This window comes from Myotis daubentonii, chromosome 14, assembly GCF_963259705.1.
Source record: "Myotis daubentonii chromosome 14, mMyoDau2.1, whole genome shotgun sequence".
Lineage (NCBI taxonomy): Eukaryota > Metazoa > Chordata > Mammalia > Chiroptera > Vespertilionidae > Myotis > Myotis daubentonii.
In genome coordinates, this window is record NC_081853.1 from 31,115,750 (window position 1) to 31,134,802 (window position 19,053).

The window sequence follows — 19,053 nt, forward strand, 5'->3', positions numbered from 1 at the left end:
GGGACTTCAAGCTGAAAAGAAAGGGTGCTACAGTAGGTCCTTGGGTTATGTTGGAGATCCATTCCTACGGCGCGATGTAATGCAATTTTCGCCGTGATGCGGAACCCACCTACATAAGCACCTACGTCACTCACATGGAGCACATACATAGCAGTAATTAAGTGAAACAGTAAAAAAAAATTAAAAGAAAGATAACAATTCCTGACCTTTACTTGTGGTAAATAAATAATAAAAAACATACAGCACATATGTACATATGTTGAAATAACAGAACTTTTTTTAAATAAATAAATGGGAGATGGTGACATAACCACAAAATGACATACGTCGAGTCCTATGTTACCTGAGGACTGCCTGTAATTAGTAATAAAAGTATAAATCTCACTGGTAAAGGTAAACATATAGTAAAGGTATATTAATCACTTATAAAGCTAGTATAAAGGTTAAAAGACAAAATTAGTAAAAATATAACAAATAATTACTTAAGGGATACAACAAAAAGATGTAAAATATGACATCTACACTAATAAAAGACAAAGATGCTAAATAACCTTACCTTGATACGCCCAAGCCATGCCCACCAGCCAATCAGAGCGACTATATGCAAATTAACCCAACCAAGATGGGGGCCAGCAGCCATGGAGCTGGAGCAAGCAGGAGGCTTGGTTGCCCCGGTGATGGAGGAAGCCAAGCTTCCCACATGCTCTGGGCGGCTGTGGCCTCCGCAAAAGGCAATAAAGTTTCAATTATAGAAGCTAAATAAATCCCAGATACCTGCTTTCAGCCAGCCTCCACTGGGAGCTTGGGTGGCTGGGGGCTGTGGCCAGCCTGAAAACAGCCATAAGCCCCTCACCCAGGCTGGCCACACCCTCATGGGGTAAGGGTCCCTGCTGGGGGGCTTGGCCAGCCTGCAAACAGCCATCAGCCACTCACCCAGGCTGGCCAGGCACCCCAGCGGGACCCCCACCCTGATCCGGGACACCCTTCAGGGCAAACCAGCTGGCCCCCACCTGTGCACCAGGCCTCTGTCCTATATAATAAAAGGATAATATGCAAATTGACCCTAACAGCAGAGCGACTGGGAATCGCTGGTCACTATGACATACACTGACCACCAGGGGGCAGACGCTCAATGCAGGAGCCCCCTGGTGGTCAGTGTGCTCCCACAGGGGGAGCTCTGCTCAGCCACAAGCCAGGCTGACAGTTTCCAGTACAGCGGTGGTGGTGGGAGCCTCTCCCGCCTCCTCAGCAGCGCTAAGGATGACCGACTGCTGCTAGGCCTGCTCCCCGCTGGCAAGTGGGCATCCCCCGAGGGCTCCCGGGCTGCCAGAGAGATGTCTGACTGCCAGCTTAGGTCCAATCACCCTGGGGAGCGGGCCTAAGCCAGCAGGTGGTCATTCTCCAAGGGGTCCCAGACTGCGAGAGGGCATAGGCCGGGCTGAGGGACCCTCCCGAGTGCACAAATTTTTGTGCACCGGGCCTTTAGTCTCTCTGTATAAAAGCCCAGTAACCTTTTCAGCGGAACGACCAGAACAAGCAGTTGCTATGATGCGCACTGGCCACTAGGGGGCAGACACTCAATGCAGGAGCTGCCCTCTGATGGTCAGTGCATTCCCACAGTGGGAATGCCGCTCAGCCAGAAGCCGGGCTCACAGCTGGTGAGTGCAACAGCGGTGGTGGGAGCCACTCCTGCCTTCACAACAGTGCTAAGGAGCGGCGCGCAAAGTGGTAAGAAGCCAGCAGGCAGGCAGAAGTGGCAAGCCAAGCGATAAGGATCGAGCAGGTGGGCAGTTAGGAGCGAACAGGCAGGCAGTCAGGAGTGAGGGGTCCCAGATTGCACAGGGTGCAGGCTGGGCTGATGGTCCCCCTCCGCCCCCCCGCCCATGAATTTGTGCATTGGGCCTCTAGTAAAACATAAAAAGCAGAAGGGGGAGAGTAAAAATCTAGAGCATTAGACTATGTTCAAGCTTAAGTTCTTATCAACTGAAAACTTTTAAATATAAGCTTTTATAGGTAAGCCTCATGGTAACCACAAATCAATGATTAAGTATGGTCATCAATAGATGCAGAAAAAGCATTTGACAAAATTCAATATCCATTTATGAAAAGCTGGAAGCTTTCCTGTGAGATCAGGAACAAGACAAAGTATCCACTCTCACCACTTTTATTCAACACAGTACTCGAAATTCTAGCCATTATAATTAGGGAAGAAAAATAAGTAAAAGGCATCAAATTGGAAAGGAAGAAGTAAAACTGTTACTATTTGCAAATGAAAATCCTGAAACATTGTTAGAACTCAAAAATGAACTCAATAAAATTGCGGGATTCAAAATCAATTACAAAAATCTATTGCATTTCTATAATTAACAACAAATTAGCAGAAAGAGAAATTAATATCTCTTTATAATTTCAACAAAAAGAATAAAATACCTGGGAATAAATTTAGCCAAGGAGGTGAAAGATTTGTACACTGAAAACTATAGGGCAGTTATGAAAGAAAATAAAGAAGATACACATAGATAGAAAGATAGTCCATGCTCAAGGATTGTTGGAATATTGTTAAAATGTGCATACTACTCAAATCAATCTATAGATTCAATGCAATCCCTATCAAAATTCCAGTTTTAAAATAAATGCAAACCATGAAAGAATGTGAATAACCAAAGCAATCTTGAGCAACAAGAACAAAGCTGGAGGCATTGAACTACCTGAATTCAAAATATACTACAAAGCTTAGTATTCAAAACAGTATGGTATTGGCAGAAAATCAGAAACATTCAATGGAATGGAATAAAGAGCCCAGAAATAAACCCACACATATATGGTTAACTGATTTATGACAAAGGAGCCAAGAATACACAACGAGGAAAAGGAAAGTCTTTTCAATAAATGGTGTTGGGAAAAGGACAGCCACTACTATCTTACTCCATACACAAAAATTAACTCAAAATGGATTAAATATATGAATGTAAGACCTGAAACCATAAAAATCCTAGAAGAAAAGAGGTGATAAGCTCCATGACATATGTCCTGACAGTGATTTTTAAAAATCTGACACCAGCCAAACCGGTTTGGCGCAGTGGATGGAGCATCGGCCTGCAGACTGAAAGGTCCCAGGTTCGATTCCGGTCAGGGGCGTGTACCTTGGTTGCGGGCACATCCCCAGTGGGGAGTGTGCAGGGGGCAGCTGGTCGATGTTTCTCTCTCATCAATGTTTCTAATTCTCTATCCCTCTCCCTTCCTCTCTGTAAAAATCAATAAAATATATTAAAAAAAAAAAATCTGAAAGGGGGAGAGAGACCAAGATGGCGGCATAGGTTAACGCCGGAGATTGCAGCCTCGAACAACCAATTCAAGGGTACACCTAGGGGACGGAGCGGACATCATCCAGAACCACAGGAAGGCTGGCTGAGTGGAAATTCTACAACTAGGAGTAAAGAGAAACGCATACCGAGACTCAGAGGAGGTGCAGTGCTGAAGTCAAATACTGAGGTGCGGAGTGCGCGCGGAGCGGGCTGGCGGCTGAGGGCGCGATTGGCATTTTCAATCGGGAGGGAGTCGCAGACTCTGAGCTCCAGATCCAGGCGAGTCTTTAGGGACCCAGACTCAAACGGGAGAAGCGGGACTGTCTGGCTTTGGTCGGAACTCGAAGGCAACTTTCTCTCTGAAGTTTGCAGTGGTTGCTGGGACTCAGAGAGGCAGAGCCCCTGGGGACAGGACTGAGAGCCGGCATAACTGCTCTCTCCGGCCCACCCTGTTGATTCTGTGCGACCCGCCCCGCCCAAGCCCTGCACAGAGGCATTTGCCAGATAGCCTCAGGCAAAGGCTAGATTAGCACCACCCTAGAGGACAGAAGTTCTCTCACTGAAGACACAGCTGATTCTCACAGCCAGTTGGCCTGGAGGTCAAATCCCCCCCAGTATTACCTACAACAATCAAGGCTTAATTACAACAAGACTGCGCACAAAGACCACTAGGGGGTGCACCAAGAAAGCATAAAAAATGCGGAGACAAAGAAACAGGACAAAACTGTCAATGGAGGATATTGAGTTCAGAACCACACTTTTAAGGTCTCTCAAGAACTGTCTAGAAGCCACTGATAAACTTAATGAGATCCTCAAGAAATCTAATGAGACCCTCGATGTTGTGATAAAGAACCAACTAGAAATTAAGCATACACGGACGGAAATAACGAATATTATACAGACTCCCAACAGCAGTCCAGAGGAGCACAAGAATCAAGGCAAAGACTTGAAATGTGAAGAAGCAAAAAACACCCAACCAGAAAAGCAAAATGAAAAAAGAATCCGAAAATACGAAGATAGTGTAAGGAGCCTGTGGGACAGCTTCAAGCGCACCAACATCAGAATTATAGGGGTGCCAGAAGATGAGAGAGAGCAAGATATTGAAAACCTATTTGAAGAAATAATGACAGAAAACTTCCCCTACCTGGTGAAAGAAATAGACTTACAAGTCCAGGAAGCGCAGAGAACCCCAAACAAAAGGAATCCAAAGAGGACCACACCAAGACACATCATAATTAAAATGCCAAGAGCAAAAGATAAAGAGAGAATCTTAAAAGCAGCAAGAGAAAGAAACTCAGTTACCTACAAGGGAGTACCCATACAACTGTCAGCTGATTTCTCAACAGAAACTTTGCAGGCCAGAAGGGAGTGGCAAGAAATATTCAAAGTGATGAATAGCAAGAACCTACAACCAAGATTACTTTATCCAGCAAAGCTATCATTCAGAACTGAAGGTCAGATAAAGAGCTTCACAGATAAGGAAAAGCTAAAGGAGTTCATCACCACCAAACCAGTATTATATGAAATGCTGAAAGGTATCCTTTAAGAAGAGGAAGAGGAAGAAAAAGGTAAAGATACAAATTATGAACAACAAATATGCATCTATCAACAAGTGAATCTAAGATTCAAGTGAATAAATAATCTTATGAACAGAATGAACTGGTGATTATAATAGAATCAGGGACATAGAAAGGGAATGGACTGACTATTCATGTGGGTAAAAGGGGTGTGGGAGATACGGGAAGAGACTGGACAAAAATCGTGCACCTATGAATGAGGACAGTGGGTGGGGAGTGAGGGTGGAGGGTGGGGCGAAAACTGGGAGGAGGGGAGTTATGGGGAGGAAAAAGAGGAACAAATGTAATAATCTGAACAATAAAGATTTAATTAAAAAAAAAGAAAAGATAGTGTAAGGAGCCTCTGGGACAACTTCAAGCGTACCAACATCAGAATTATAGGGGTGCCAGAAGATGAGAGAGAGCAAGATATTGAAAACCTATTTGAAGAAATAATGACAGAAAACTTCCCCCACCTGGTGAAAGAAATAGACTTACAAGTCCAGGAAGCGCAGAGAACCCCAAACAAAAGGAATCCAAAGAGGACCACACCAAGACACATCATAATTAAAATGCCAAGAGCAAAAGACAAAGAGAAAATCCTAAAAGCAGCAAGAGAAAGAAACTCAGTTATCTACAAGGGAATACCCATACAACTATCAGCTGATTTCTCAACAGAAACTTTGCAGGCCAGAAGGGAATGGCAAGAAATATTCAAAGTGATGAATAGCAAGAACCTACAACCAAGATTACTTTATCCAGCAAAGCTATCATTCAGAACTGAAGGTCAGATAAAGAGCTTCACAGATAAGGAAAAGCTAAAGGAGTTCATCACCACCAAACCAGTATTATATGAAATGCTGAAAGGTATCCTTTAAGAAGAGGAAGAAGAAGAAAAAGGTAAAGATACAAATTATGAACAACAAACATGCATCTATCAACAAGTGAATCTAAGAATCAAGTGAACAAATAATCTGGTGATCATAATAGAATCAGGGACACAGAAAGGGAATGGACTGACTATTCTTGGGGGGGAAAGGGGTGTGGGAGATGCGGGAAGAGACTGGACAAAAATCGTGCACCTATGGACGAGGACAGTGGGTGGGGAGTGAGGGCGGAGGGTGGGGCGGGAACTGGGAGGAGGGGAGTTATGGGGGGGAAAAAAGAGGAACAAATGTAATAATCTGAACAATAAAGATTGAATTAAAAAAAAAAATCTGACACCAAAAACAAAGGCAACAAAAAGCAAACACTGCTCAGCCGGTGTGGCTCAGTGGTTGAGTGTTGACCTATGAACCAGGAGGTCATGGTTGGATTCTTGGTCAGGGAACATGCCTGGGTTTCAGGCTCGATCTCCAGTAGGGGTCGTGTAGGAGGCAGCTGATTGATGATTCTCTCTCATCATTGATGTTTCTATCTCCCTCTCCTCCCTTCTTTTCTGAAATCAATAAAAACATATTTTACAAATATTTACAAAAAACAAATACTGAGTTGGTCATATAATTTTTATCCATCATTTTGTTAATGTGTTATATGACATTTATTGATTTGTGTATACTGAACCATCCTTGCATCCTAAGGATAAACTCCACTTGACCATGGTGCATGATCACTTTAATGTGCTGTTGAATTCAGTTTGCTAGCATTTTGTTGAGGATTTCTGCATGTATGTTCACCAAGAATTTTGGCCTGCAGTTCTCTTGTAGTGTTCTTGTCTGGCTTTGGTATAAAGGTAATGCTGGTTTCATAAAATGTTTGGAATAGTTCCACCTTTTAAAAATTTTTTGAAAAGTTTGAGAAGGACTGGAATTCTTTAACTGGTAGAATTCTCCTGGGAAGTCATCAGGTCTTGGGCTTTTCTTTTTTGGGATCTATTCCCTTACTCGTTACTGGTCTATTCAGATTTTCTATTTCTTCATGCTCAGTCTTGGTAGGTTGTATGTTTCTATGAATTCATTCATTCATTCTACTATGAACATATATCCAATTTGCTGACGTATGTTCATAGTAATCTCGTGATCCTCTGCATATCTGTGGCATCCTTCCCTCAGGGGAAGAGTGTCTTTCTACATGCTGAGCAGCCTGGGCTTAGGGGATGATTTTCCTTTCTACCTTCTTCAATGCATTTTTTCTTATTTCTGTGCTCCATCTGGATGCTGCAGCCTCTCATCTGGAATCCTTATATCTTGTGAAGGTATTTTTGTGCATCGATAGTTAAAATTGATGCTTCTGGGAAGATATGAGCAATGGAAACTTGTACACTGTCTACCTTGCTGATATGCCTCTTATGGCTAAATTTTAAAATTACACATATCACATTTCAATTTCCAGTTACGTTATTTTTTGGACTGCTTCTCTAATTTTCATATCTTGCCTCTATTTTCTATTGCTTCTTTTTTCTTTTTCTTTCTGAAAGGTTTTCTTAACTTCATCTTCGGAACCGCCCCCTCCCCCCATTTCTGCTATCATAATTTTGATTTTCCAGAGTTCTTTTTTGGCTACCCAAATGTTCTTTTTATAAAAAGTATCATTCTGTTAATGTTCTGTGAATGTAATTTCTCTTATCTCCCTGAGGATATCAAAACAGTTGTCTTGCCTGGCAGGTGTGGCTAAGCGGTTAAGCGTCGACCCAAGAACAAAGAGGGTGCCAGTTTGATTCCTCGTGGTCATATGCCCCAGCTGTGGGCTCGATCCCTAGTAGGGGATGTGCAGGGGGTAGCCTATTGATGATGTTTCTCTCTCTATCCCTCTACCTTCCTCTCTAAAAAGCAATAAAAACATACTAAAAAACAATTAACAGTTGTCATCATTATTGTTGTTGCTGAGGATTTCTTCTCCCTGAATTCTGCTTCAGCTAAGTTACTTTCCTCACCTTCTATTAGTTTGGTTTCTATCTTTTATGTAAGAGGCTTTACTTAGGTATTTAGTGATCCTTTGTTCACTGCTAATATTTAAGAGTAAATGCTAAAAAGCTGAATGAAAGTTCTAACCTATGGGTTTGTGGACTCTGAGCTTTACTGTACAGTGATCTGGCTGGATTGTTTCCTTGGGGATGACCTGATGTCATATCTTCTGTTTTTTATTCTTGGGCTAGTCAGATGTTGCAGAAAAACATCTTTTAGTCTTCTGCCAGATTTAGGATTCTGTAAGTTGAATGAAGAATGAAGACTGGGCATCTCAGCAATCACTACGCACATATTCATCTCATGTGTTTTCAATGTGGACCAATACCTTTAATTGTACCTAGTGCTCCCCAGTCCAGAGGCCCTCTTATTTTACACTCTCCAGGAATAACGCACACAGTCTTCTGCCTCAGTAGAGGAGATGTTCTAGAGATCAACTGTTTCTTTAAACAACTTTCTATAAACTCTCTGATTTTTGGCTCTATCTTTACCTTGCCCCCACTTCCAATGTTTTTGATACCCCCAAGTTCTGACTGTTTGGAGGTTTTTGCTGGGTATATCTAGTTACTTCTTGGTCCTTAATTCTGGTGGCTTAGGATTCAGAATCTGCTAAGTGTATTTACTTTCCAGTTTGCAAATCTTTTTGTTGTTGTTGTTAATGTTCACCTGAGGATATTTTTCCATTGATTTTTAAGGAGGGTGGAAGAGAGAGGGAAAGACAGAGAGAAACACATCTACTGGTTGCCTCCTGCACACACCCCGACCAGGGCCCAGGCCAGGGACAAGCCTGCAACCAAGGTACGCACCTTGAATGGAATAGAATCCAGGACCCTTTCGTCCATAGGCCGACACTCTAGCCATTGAGCCAAACTGCCTAGGGTGCAAATGTTTATCGTTATCTCTTCTCATTTGTTATTATGGATATATTCCTTGAAGAAAATTCTCTTTACTGTCATTAAAGTGAAATTTCAAAAGAGGCCAAAAGTACTACATGTGGTTAAGTTGCTATCTTCACCAGAAGTTCATTCACACTCTATTATGGCTACGTTATCATTTAGCACTGTCACTTAGGATAACAAGTATAGCCATGTCATCAATTAATCACAGAATATGAAGCCAATAGCATTAATTGGTAACAAGGAACAATATCCTATCTAATAACAGACAAACATGGTAATTGACCATACCTTCGCTACACCCCCATTGGCTAATCAGTGAGATATGCAAATTAACCGCCAACAAAGATGGTGGTTAATTTGCATACACAGGCGCGAAGTGGCAGAGCGAAGACTGAAGGCGGCTCTGGTCAGAGCAGCGAAGGCTTAAAGGTAGGCTCCAGCTGGAGCGAAGGCCTGGGTCCCGGGTGCCGGAGGAAAACCGGTGCTGGCAGCCAGGGGAAGGGAAGGCCTATTGCACGAATCTTTTCATGCAACAGGCCTCTAGGTTTTCTATAAAGAACTACTGATTATGGCAAAGTAAAACTTCCCAAGAGAAGATTCTTGAAGACCCTTGATTAAATTCCCAGTTGTAAGCCTTAAGATATATTAAGAGCCTTCATACATTTAATGGTTTTTTAAACTTGTTTGTTTTGTTAATCCTTACTGGAGGATATTTTTCCATTGATAGAGAGTGGAAGGGAGGGGGAGAGACAGAGAGAGAGAAACGTCAATGTGAGAAAGACACATATTATTTCTTTCATGAAACTCGTTTTTTCCACCATGTCTTTCATAAGCCACAAACCTGATTTCTTAAGTGTTGCCTACTACATTTTGTAAAATAAAACTTTGATTTTGATGTAGAGCTATTTTCTTCATTATGCTACAAGTGAAGTTTAATGGTCTTCTGCTCATATTCTGCTTTAGGAAAGCAATGTGAAGTAAAGCACTGAGAACAAATACACTGGGTGGCTAGTAAGTACCACTAGGCACCAAGGAAACAAAGATCAATAAGTCAAAATCAGAAGTAACTTTCTTCTATGATTGGCCACATTTTGAGTCTCTTAAGCAATAAGGAATTTCAGAACACCAAAAGAACTCTCTTTTAGAGATTCCACAGCCTATTTGAGAAGATAGGCATGTAAACATGCTGTCTCGTATGATGAGCTATACATTATAGTGATAAAGAGCCCAGGATTTGAAGTCACACAGACCTGGATTTGAATCCAAGCTAGGTCACTTATTAGGTGTGCAATCTCTCAGAATTCTGTTTCTTCAACTATAAAATGGAACGACTGATACCTCAACTCAGTGACATGAAGATTAAATAAGCTACTGCAAATGAAATATTTGTTACTGGACAAAAAGTAAAACCTCAACAATATGTTAGCTGTTAGGCAGGAGAAAGGCAACATGAAAAGGAGAAAAGGGGCACAAAGAAAGCTTTGGTTCAAAATAACCTCTTTTGACAAAATTTTCTAAGTAGAGATCCAGTGATGTATCTCAAGGTCTGAAAAGTTGATCTGCTTCTGGTAATGACGAACTGAATATTTTGCTTAATCCTCTCTATTAAGAGAATATAGAGGAAAAATTTGTTAATAAGAAAGGGAAAAATTACAGCATCCAGATCTAGAAGGAAATTCAGAGAGAAAGAGCCTAGCATTTGAGATCATCTTTCCCTGGGGGCATCTGCTGATTCTGGGGTCTGAGAAGATGAGAAGTTGAACTTGGACTTGCTAGTTTTTTGGGTCTATCTTCATGAGAGATGCTAATCTGTAGTTTTATTTTCTTGTGTTTGTCTAGTTTTGGTATCAAGGTGATACTGGCTTTATCCACAATTTGCTCTTCTTTCCCTCTCCAATTCACTACTGAACCCATAAAGATCATAAAACAACAGAAACTCACAGTACCTATTCCCACATTCCACATAAGTGCTTGCTAGTCCTACTCATCCCTCAGGATAGCTCACATGCCACTTCACCTTTGTTTCTGGGGATAACAGCACTTTTCTTGATACGCTGTGAGACTCTGGATTCAGTCTGAGAGGAGAGACCAAGTCTAATCCAACTTGGCACCCTGAGGCTGAGTTGGCAATGACTAGGTATACATCATGACTTTTTCAAACTTTGTTCCTGTGTTTAACATCTTGACAAAGGAAACTTAGAAGTCATACCTGGTGGGGTTCCTTTTATCTTCCTCCGATATCAAGAACCAAACAAAATCTGCATAGCTCATTCTTCCCTCTTTCTGTACTGTTTTTCCCCTGGGAAAGGAAAACAAAACACAAGGTTTTAAGTTTCCTGAGTAATTAAATAAATTTAGTAGGATGATAGATAAAGAAATAAGTAATATCTTCCTTTGGAAATTAAGTTAAACTTAAAAAAATAATCACCAGGATCAATACTGCTACCTGCATTTAGATAAAGGCCTAATGCTCATATATTGAAAAATTAATACTGTCTTATATGAAGCCATGACTGTATATATTGCAGAAAGTCTTGTTACAGTTTTACTTGTAGTTCATAAAAAAAAAAAAAACACCTCATTGGAGGATATGTTTTTATTGATTTGAGAGAGAGAGAAGAAAGGAGAGAAACATTGATGTGAGAAAGAAACGCCAATCAGTTGCCTTCCTTACAAGCCCTGACCAGGAATCGAACCTGTCACCTTCTGGTGTACGGAACAACACACTGGCCGAACCACAGTGGCCAGAGCACTTGTAGTTCATTTTTTATTTTCAGAAAATTTTCTTACCTTGTTACTGCCCCAGAGAATATCCTTTCAATAATTCTGTTTGATGAAGCTAAACATAAATAAGAAAGTACAAAGTTAGTTACAAACATGCTCCATAAAGGTAGTACTTTTGGGAAATTTATTTTTAGTAGTTACAAGCTAAAACATAATCATCTTCCACAACAGGAGTAGTTAAAATTTTACTTATGCATCATTTATACTTAAAAAAATAAGAATATGAGGTGGCTTAATCAACAAATCAATAAATCATTTAAAAAAAGAACAAGAAAATGGATGTGCCTGACAGCTAGGATATATTTATATAATTGAACACCAAGTTAGTTTTGGACATCCTGACAACTAAGACAAAAATGTATTGGTTGTTTTATCAAATAAGACAACTTTTCCTCTAAAACAAGACAAATCTTATCCTAGCATTCATTTCAAGGAGGAACTGATCATCGGCTCCTAATATAAGGGATGTTGAATAAAAAAAGGAGATTGTTTTTAAGTAGGATTTTACAAAATATACCAAAAGATACTATAAACATGTATTTCTTAAATTCTCATTCTATAAAAGTCCAGGGTATATAACATGGTTTAATGTATAATTTTTAGAAATTCCATCAGTTTTATTTGAAGAGAGAGACAAGTATATCTTGAGAAAGTATGTTGCTTTTGATAATAGATCCTGGAGTATAGAGTAGCATACCTCATTGTGGGTTCAAAAAACCCCCAAAACATTAGTTTTTTAAAAAAGAAGATGACAATGGATATCAGACCTAGGGATATGGTAAGGACATATCTCTTCTTTTAACAAGTGCCCCAGACAATGGCATGCACACTAAAATTTCAGAACCAAGGATAAGGTCATTAGAGAGCTAGCAGCTAGCAGCAGCTAGCATAAACTTAGGTACAATTAGCATAAAGGTAAATTAGTTTGGCTAAAGAATGTTGAGACTATGGGTGTCAGTACAGTCATGTCTGGCCACGTACTGAAGCTTATATAAGGACCCTCTAGACTTGTTGAGCATTGGTTTATGCAGTTAATAATTTGAACTAGATAGAACAAAAGAGGGCTGAACAGGAAAGGCAAGAATATTTAATTCCAAAGCTAAAGTATTTTTTGAAAGTCTATTTTTTTTTCTTTTCTTTTTTTTTTTAATTAAATCTTTATTGTTCAGATTATTACATTTGTTCCCTTTTTTTCCCCCCCATAACTCCCCTCCTCCCAGTTCCCGCCCCACCCTCCGCCCTCACTCCCCACCCACTGTCCTCATCCATAGGTGCACGATTTTTGTCCAGTCTCTTCCCGCATCTCCCACACCCCTTTCCCCCCCAAGAATAGTCAGTCCATTCCCTTTCTATGTCCCTGATTCTATTATAATCAACAGTTCATTCTGTTCATCACATTATTTATTCACTTGATTCTTAGATTCACTTGTTGATAGATGCATATTTGTTGTTCATAATGTGTATCTTTACCTTTTTCTTCCTCTTCCTCTTCTTAAAGGATACCTTTCAGCATTTCATATAATCCTGCTTTGGTGGTGATGAACTCCTTTAGTTTTTCCTTATCTGTGAAGCTCTTTATCTGACCTTCAATTCTGAATGATAGCTTTGCTGGATAAAGTAATCTTGGTTGTAGGTTCTTGGTATTCATCACTTTGAATATTTCTTGCCACTCCCTTCTGGCCTGCAAAGTTTCTGTTGAGAAATCAGCTGACAGTCGTATGGGTATTCCCTTGTAGGTAACTGAGTTTCTTTCTCTTGCTGTTTTTAAGATTCTCTCTTTATCTTTTGCTCTTGGCATTTTAATGATGATGTGTCTTGGTGTGGTCCTCTTTGGATTCCTTTTGTTTGGGGTTCTCCGCGCTTCTTGGACCCGTAAGTCCATTTCTTTCACCAGGTGGGGGAAGTTTTCTGTCATTATTTCTTCAAATAGGTTTTCAATATCTTGCTCTCTCTCATCTTCTGGCACCCCTATAATTCTGATGTTGGTACGCTTGAAGCTGTCCCAGAGGCTCCTTACACTATCCTCGCATTTTTGGATTCTTTTTTCAATTTGCTTTTCCGGTTGGATGTTTTTTGCTTCCTCGCATTTCAAATCATTGACTTGATTCTTGCGCTCCTCTGGTCTGCTGTCGGGCGTCTGTATAATATTCGTTATTTCAGTCCGTGTGTGCTTAATTTCTAGTTGGTTCCCCAATATAAGATCGAGGGTCTTATTAGTTTTCGTGTAGATCTCATTAAGTTTATCGGCAGCTTCTAAACAGTTCTTGAGAGACCTTAAAAGTGTGGTTCTGAACTCTATTTCTTCCATTGACAATTTTGTCCTGTTTCTTTGTCTCCGCATTTTGTTATGCTTCCTTGGTGCACCCCCTAGTGGTCTTTGTTCGCAGTCTTATAGATAAATCTGGATTGTTGTAGCTAATTCCAGGGAGGGTTTGACCTCCAGGCCAAGTGGCTATGAGAATCAGCTGTGTCAGCAGTGAGAGAACTTCTGTCCTCTAGGGAGGTGCTAATCTAGCCTTTGCCTGAGGCTATCTGGCAAATGCCTGTGTGCAGGGCTTGGGCGTGGCGGGTCGCACAGGATCAACAGGGTGGGCCGGAGAGAGCAGTTATGGCGGCTCTCAGTCCTGTCCCAAGGGGCTCTGCCTCTCTGAGTCCCAGCACCCGCTGCAAAGCTCGGAGAGAAAGCTGCACTCGCTCTGACCGAAGCCAGACAGTCCCGCTTCTCCCGTTTGAGTCTGGGTCCCTAAAGACTCGCCCGGATCTGGTGCTCAGAGTCTGCGACTCCCTCCCGATTGAAAACAACAACCGCGCCCTCCGCCGCCAGCCCGCTCTGCGCACTCCGCACCTCAGAATTTGACTTCAGCACTGCGCCTCCTCTGAGTGTCCGTATGCGTTTCTCTTTCCTCCTAGTTGTAGGACTTCCACTCAGCCAGCGTTCCTGTGGTTCTGGGTGATGTCCCTTCCGTTTTTTGGTTTCACTTTTGAAGTAGTTGTTCAAAGCAGCAAACTCCGGCGTTAACCTATGCCGCCATCTTGGTTCTCCTTTTTTTTTTTTTTTTTTTTTTTTTTTAGATTTGGAAGATTTAGCCCTCTGAAACTGAAGATCATGTTGTCCCATTAAGAACAGGTCAGTGGGTGGGCAATTATGTAGTTTCAGTGGCCCATTCATTATGCAGGTCCAGATGCCTGTTTTTCAAGACTTCATCCCTTTAACATGACTATATGAATTGCTATGTGTAGATATACAATATTTTGGGATGTAATGAGTATTATGTCAGTCAGAGAGGGTGCTTTAGAGCCCCTAGGCTTTTTCATGACCTCTAGCGGCTGGCTCATATTCTACAGATGACCTGACACTGAGAAGGTAATTAGAAGGTGCATCGCTAATAAAGCTGACCCGATGCATAGGTCCATCTTTTTGGTGACAGGAAGGTTATGAGTACTTGAGGAAGTAGTACTAAAATGCTTATCAAATAAGTACATTTGAATATTTTCCTCTTCATGCCTGATGGGCACCTGAGAATCTGTGAGGTAGAACTGTTTCTTAAATATGAAAGTTATATGAAACTTAGTATCATATAGAATGAATCTTTTCTTAAGATGTATACAGACATGCCAAATAGAAGAAGCAAAGTTCAATGCATTTATTTAAGAGTTGTACTCTGCTGCATCTAAAAGGCTTTTAAGGTTGATTTAAGAAAAATCAACAGTGCCTGAGGAGACATTTAAAAACTGAACAGGGACAATCTTATGAGAGAAGAATGAACCACTGTATCTTGGTTAAAGATATTAAGTCACTCGGTTCTAAGTTTTCTACTGGTAAAAATGAAGCAAAAAGGCGTATGTGATATATAATTTTTTGTTTTCTGACAAAAGAAAGCACAAAAAAATTCATCTGCAAAAAATATATATTTTCTGAACTAAATTCCTAAAAGTAAGCTTTTATAAGAGTCCTTCAAAACATTGGCACATTAGAAACATTATTTTCATCCATGGGTGTGTATAAATACTATAAAATGAGAAATTTATAAAGGAATATACATACTCTCTTTCAAATAAACTTCAATTCAATTCATAATCAGAAAGTAAACATCACAGGCTCTCCAATTCATCAAAACTAAGACTCTAATTGCTTACTTACCTCCAAACTCCTTCTCCAACACCTGGCTTCTAAATAAAAAAAATTAGTATTTTCACTTATTCCCACTTAAAAATTCTTGGCCCTTTAGGTTACCGAATTTAAAAAATAGAAATTCTCCATAATGAGGGGGGACAATTTATGTAACTGTTGCCTTCTTCAAAACAGTTAAGTATCAACATCTATAGAAACTCACCCTGGTCATTGTATCGAGACAGATCGGCCTGGCTGATGTAGAGGTCATGATCACTATCTAGTTCCCAGAATTTACAATAAATAACATAAAAATGTTCATAGGAAAAGTAGTCTGTGATTTGGTTTATATCTTCCTCTTCTTCCAAAAGCGCTAGAGTCTGAAATGGTATGAATAAAGAAAATTTATTTATTTTTATTTATTTATTTTTAAAATATATTTTATTGATTTTTTACAGAGAGAAAGGGAGAGGGATAGAGAGTTAGAAACATCGATGAGAGAGAAACATTGATCAGCCGCCTCCTGCACACCTCCTACTGGGGATGTGCCCGCAACCCAGGTACATGCCCTTGACCAGAATAGAACCTAGGACCTTTCAGTCCGCAGGCCGACGCTCTATCCACTGAGCCAAACCGGTTTGGCTTATTTTAAAATTATGAAAACCCAGCTTTGGGCATTATATAGAATCTAGTAAGTTTTTCTTTTAAATTGAATTTAAAAACTTGGTTTTGGTATCAAATCAGGAACTTTAATAGGTAACCTCACTCTCCCTTTAATCACCTGATCAATCTATAAGCATTAATGAGCTCTGTAATATGCTCAGCAAAGGGTTAGATGCTATGGAGGATTTAAAAGCAAGGGAACTGCAGCCTATCCGAGGCCCCCACAGAACAATTAAACAACAGGTTTAGTTACATGGCCACATACTGACATGCTTTTAACTTTTCAGTTATGCAGTGACATCTATTCTATTTCATAATAGAATAGTGGGCATCCACATATAGGGTTTTTCTTTTCTTTTTTTTAATCTTCACCTGAGGATATTTTTTCCACTGATATTTAGATAGAGTGGAAGGGAGGGAGGGAGGAAGGGAGGGAGGGAGAGAGGGGGAGGGGAGAGGGAAGGGGAGAGGGAAAGGGAGAGGGAAGGGGAGAGGGAAGGGAAAGGAAGGGAAGGGAAGGGAAGGAAAGGGAAGAAAGACATTGATTGGTTGCCTTCTTAACTTGCCCAGACCGTGGCTGGGATTGAACCAGCAACCCAGGTATGTGCCCTAGACAGGGAATCAAACCTGGACCCTTCAGTGCTTAGGCCAATGCTCTAACCACTAAGTAATATTGGCCAGGTTGAAACCTGTATGGTTTTATTAATCAATGTCACCCTAATAAATTCAATAAAAAACGAAACACTAAAAAAAACCCAAACACCCAAAAACTCAAAAAACCAGTCATACAAAACCATATAATACATATATGTATGTCTCTATATATGAATAAAACCACAGATAAATGGGTTCCCTCTAGGGACAAGGGGGTGAAATGGCAGGGTGATGAGATAAACAGTGACTTCAGATTATTATTCTAGATATGTTCATGTTATTAGAATATTTTATGAGCATATATTCATGTATAAGAGGAAGGCTAAGGGGGAGGTAGGGAAAAATAGAGGAAAATAAGTCATACTCTAGGAAGCACAACACTTGAGTTCTAGTTCTAATTCAGTCACTTACTTGCTGTTTGATCTTATCTAAGTCATTCTATCATATTTGGGCCTCACATTTTATCACAAGTTTAAAAAAAAGTACTATAATGATTCAGAAACTACGAACTCTAATATGCTTCAGGAATGTGAGATGTAAGGCCTCTTTTAGGGAATTGCCATCTAAACCCAATCCATATTACCTACTGAGAGCCCAGGCATACACAAGGTATGCAATAGATATTAATAATACTGTGATGATTACTGTTCATTTTAGAATACAAAAAGTTTGTGTATCTATTATGGGCTGCAATTTTGCCAACTCTACATTACTTTGTCTCAGATAAAGACAGAAAAAACATAGATTAAATAAGGGTGTCTTAGCCTAAACTACATTTAGTATAATTTATTTTCAAGTGTGAACAATTTTACCTTCTTCAGGATAAGAGGCTTGAATAATCCGGCATGAAGATTATCTCGGTAAAAGGCTCCCACTAGTGGTCAGTACTTTCTCATAAAATAAATAAAATAATTGAATAAAATGTACTCTTTGTTAGAAGGAATTTTTAGTACTTTTCTCCAGCAGGAGCTGGATAAAGAGTCATTGTTGAAACGATCAAGTTGAAATTCTTCTATTTCTTTTGCAAGGCCCTTCCCAACCCCGCTCCATCTCACCCCTCAAGCCTCATCACTGGTCACTCTCTGTGGAGCCTTTGGCCACTTAAGACTGTCCTGTAGTTCCTGAACGTGACACTTTCATGCTTCTGGGCCTTGCGTATGCTGCTTCCTTTATCTGCCCTTTTCTTCTAATTTCTATCTTGGTAAACTCCTGATATCTCCAAGGTCAAGATCACATGCCAGTCCTTCTGTGGTCTTCTTTACATAGTTATACTTTTCTGTGGAATTTTTCAAGTCAGGTGTGGCAGTGCACTTTCTTTCTTTTTTTTTATAATATATTTTTATTGATTCAGAGAGGAAGGGAGAGGGAGAGAGAGATAGAAACAACAATGACAATAGAGAATCACTGATTGGCTGCCTCATGCATGCCCCCTACTGGGGATCGAGCCCACAACCAGACATATGCCCTTGACCGGAATCGAACCCAGGACCCTTAGAGTCCGCAGGCTGACGCTTACCCACTGAGCCAAACCAGCTAGGGCAGTGCACTTTTTCTCTTTTGCTCTGCAGTGCATGTGTTGATGTAAAAATCCCTTGTTATTCATCTTTGTCCCTCCCAACATATCCCAGGTGTCTGATAAATGCATAATGACTGAAAGTAGTGACAGAGCTTCACATACAATAAGCACTCAAATATTTGTTAAATGAAGTAAAATTATTAAATTGTTCCTTATATATGAATTTTAGAGAGGCATACTTGCAAAAAGTTGCTTTTTCTTATCTCTGTCGAAGTAATTTTCCCACTCCAAGATCTGTTCACTGTGTAGAATATCCTCTGAATAACCTGGGCCCAAAGGAAAACAAAACCAGATAAAAACATTAAAGATATCAATTACTTCACCAAAGGCCACTGAATCTTATCAACATACTTTAAATCTGATAAATTTTGGCTTTTTGATGATGTCAAGTATCATTTCTAGTAAAAATTAACTCTTTAAAAAATCTACAGCTATATAATTTGCATCTGCCCCTATCAGTCCAAGAATAAAAAAATGTCTTTCCACAAGTCTGCCTTTGCCCAGCTGCCTACATGTCACTTTCTTAGTTTACCTTTCATCTTATACTGTGATGCCTGATTCAAGTAGTACTGGATGTTTTGGGAAGGTAAATGAGGTGGGAA

The 19,053-nt window shown here is 40.3% G+C and overlaps 1 protein-coding gene across 7 annotated transcripts in view; it reads right to left on the minus strand.

The window, feature by feature from the left end:
- Positions 1-19,053, minus strand: part of PPP2R3A (protein phosphatase 2 regulatory subunit B''alpha) — a 170,133-nt gene that overhangs the window by 55,376 nt on the left and 95,704 nt on the right. For all 7 annotated transcript variants that reach the window (XM_059663871.1, XM_059663865.1, XM_059663867.1 and 4 more), the window contains 4 exons: positions 18,631-18,717; positions 15,782-15,938; positions 11,454-11,502; positions 10,873-10,962 (listed from right to left, as the gene is read on the minus strand). In XM_059663871.1, coding sequence (XP_059519854.1) covers positions 10,873-10,962; positions 11,454-11,502; positions 15,782-15,938; positions 18,631-18,717 — 383 coding nt within the window. The remainder of the gene's footprint in view (positions 1-10,872; positions 10,963-11,453; positions 11,503-15,781; positions 15,939-18,630; positions 18,718-19,053) is intronic.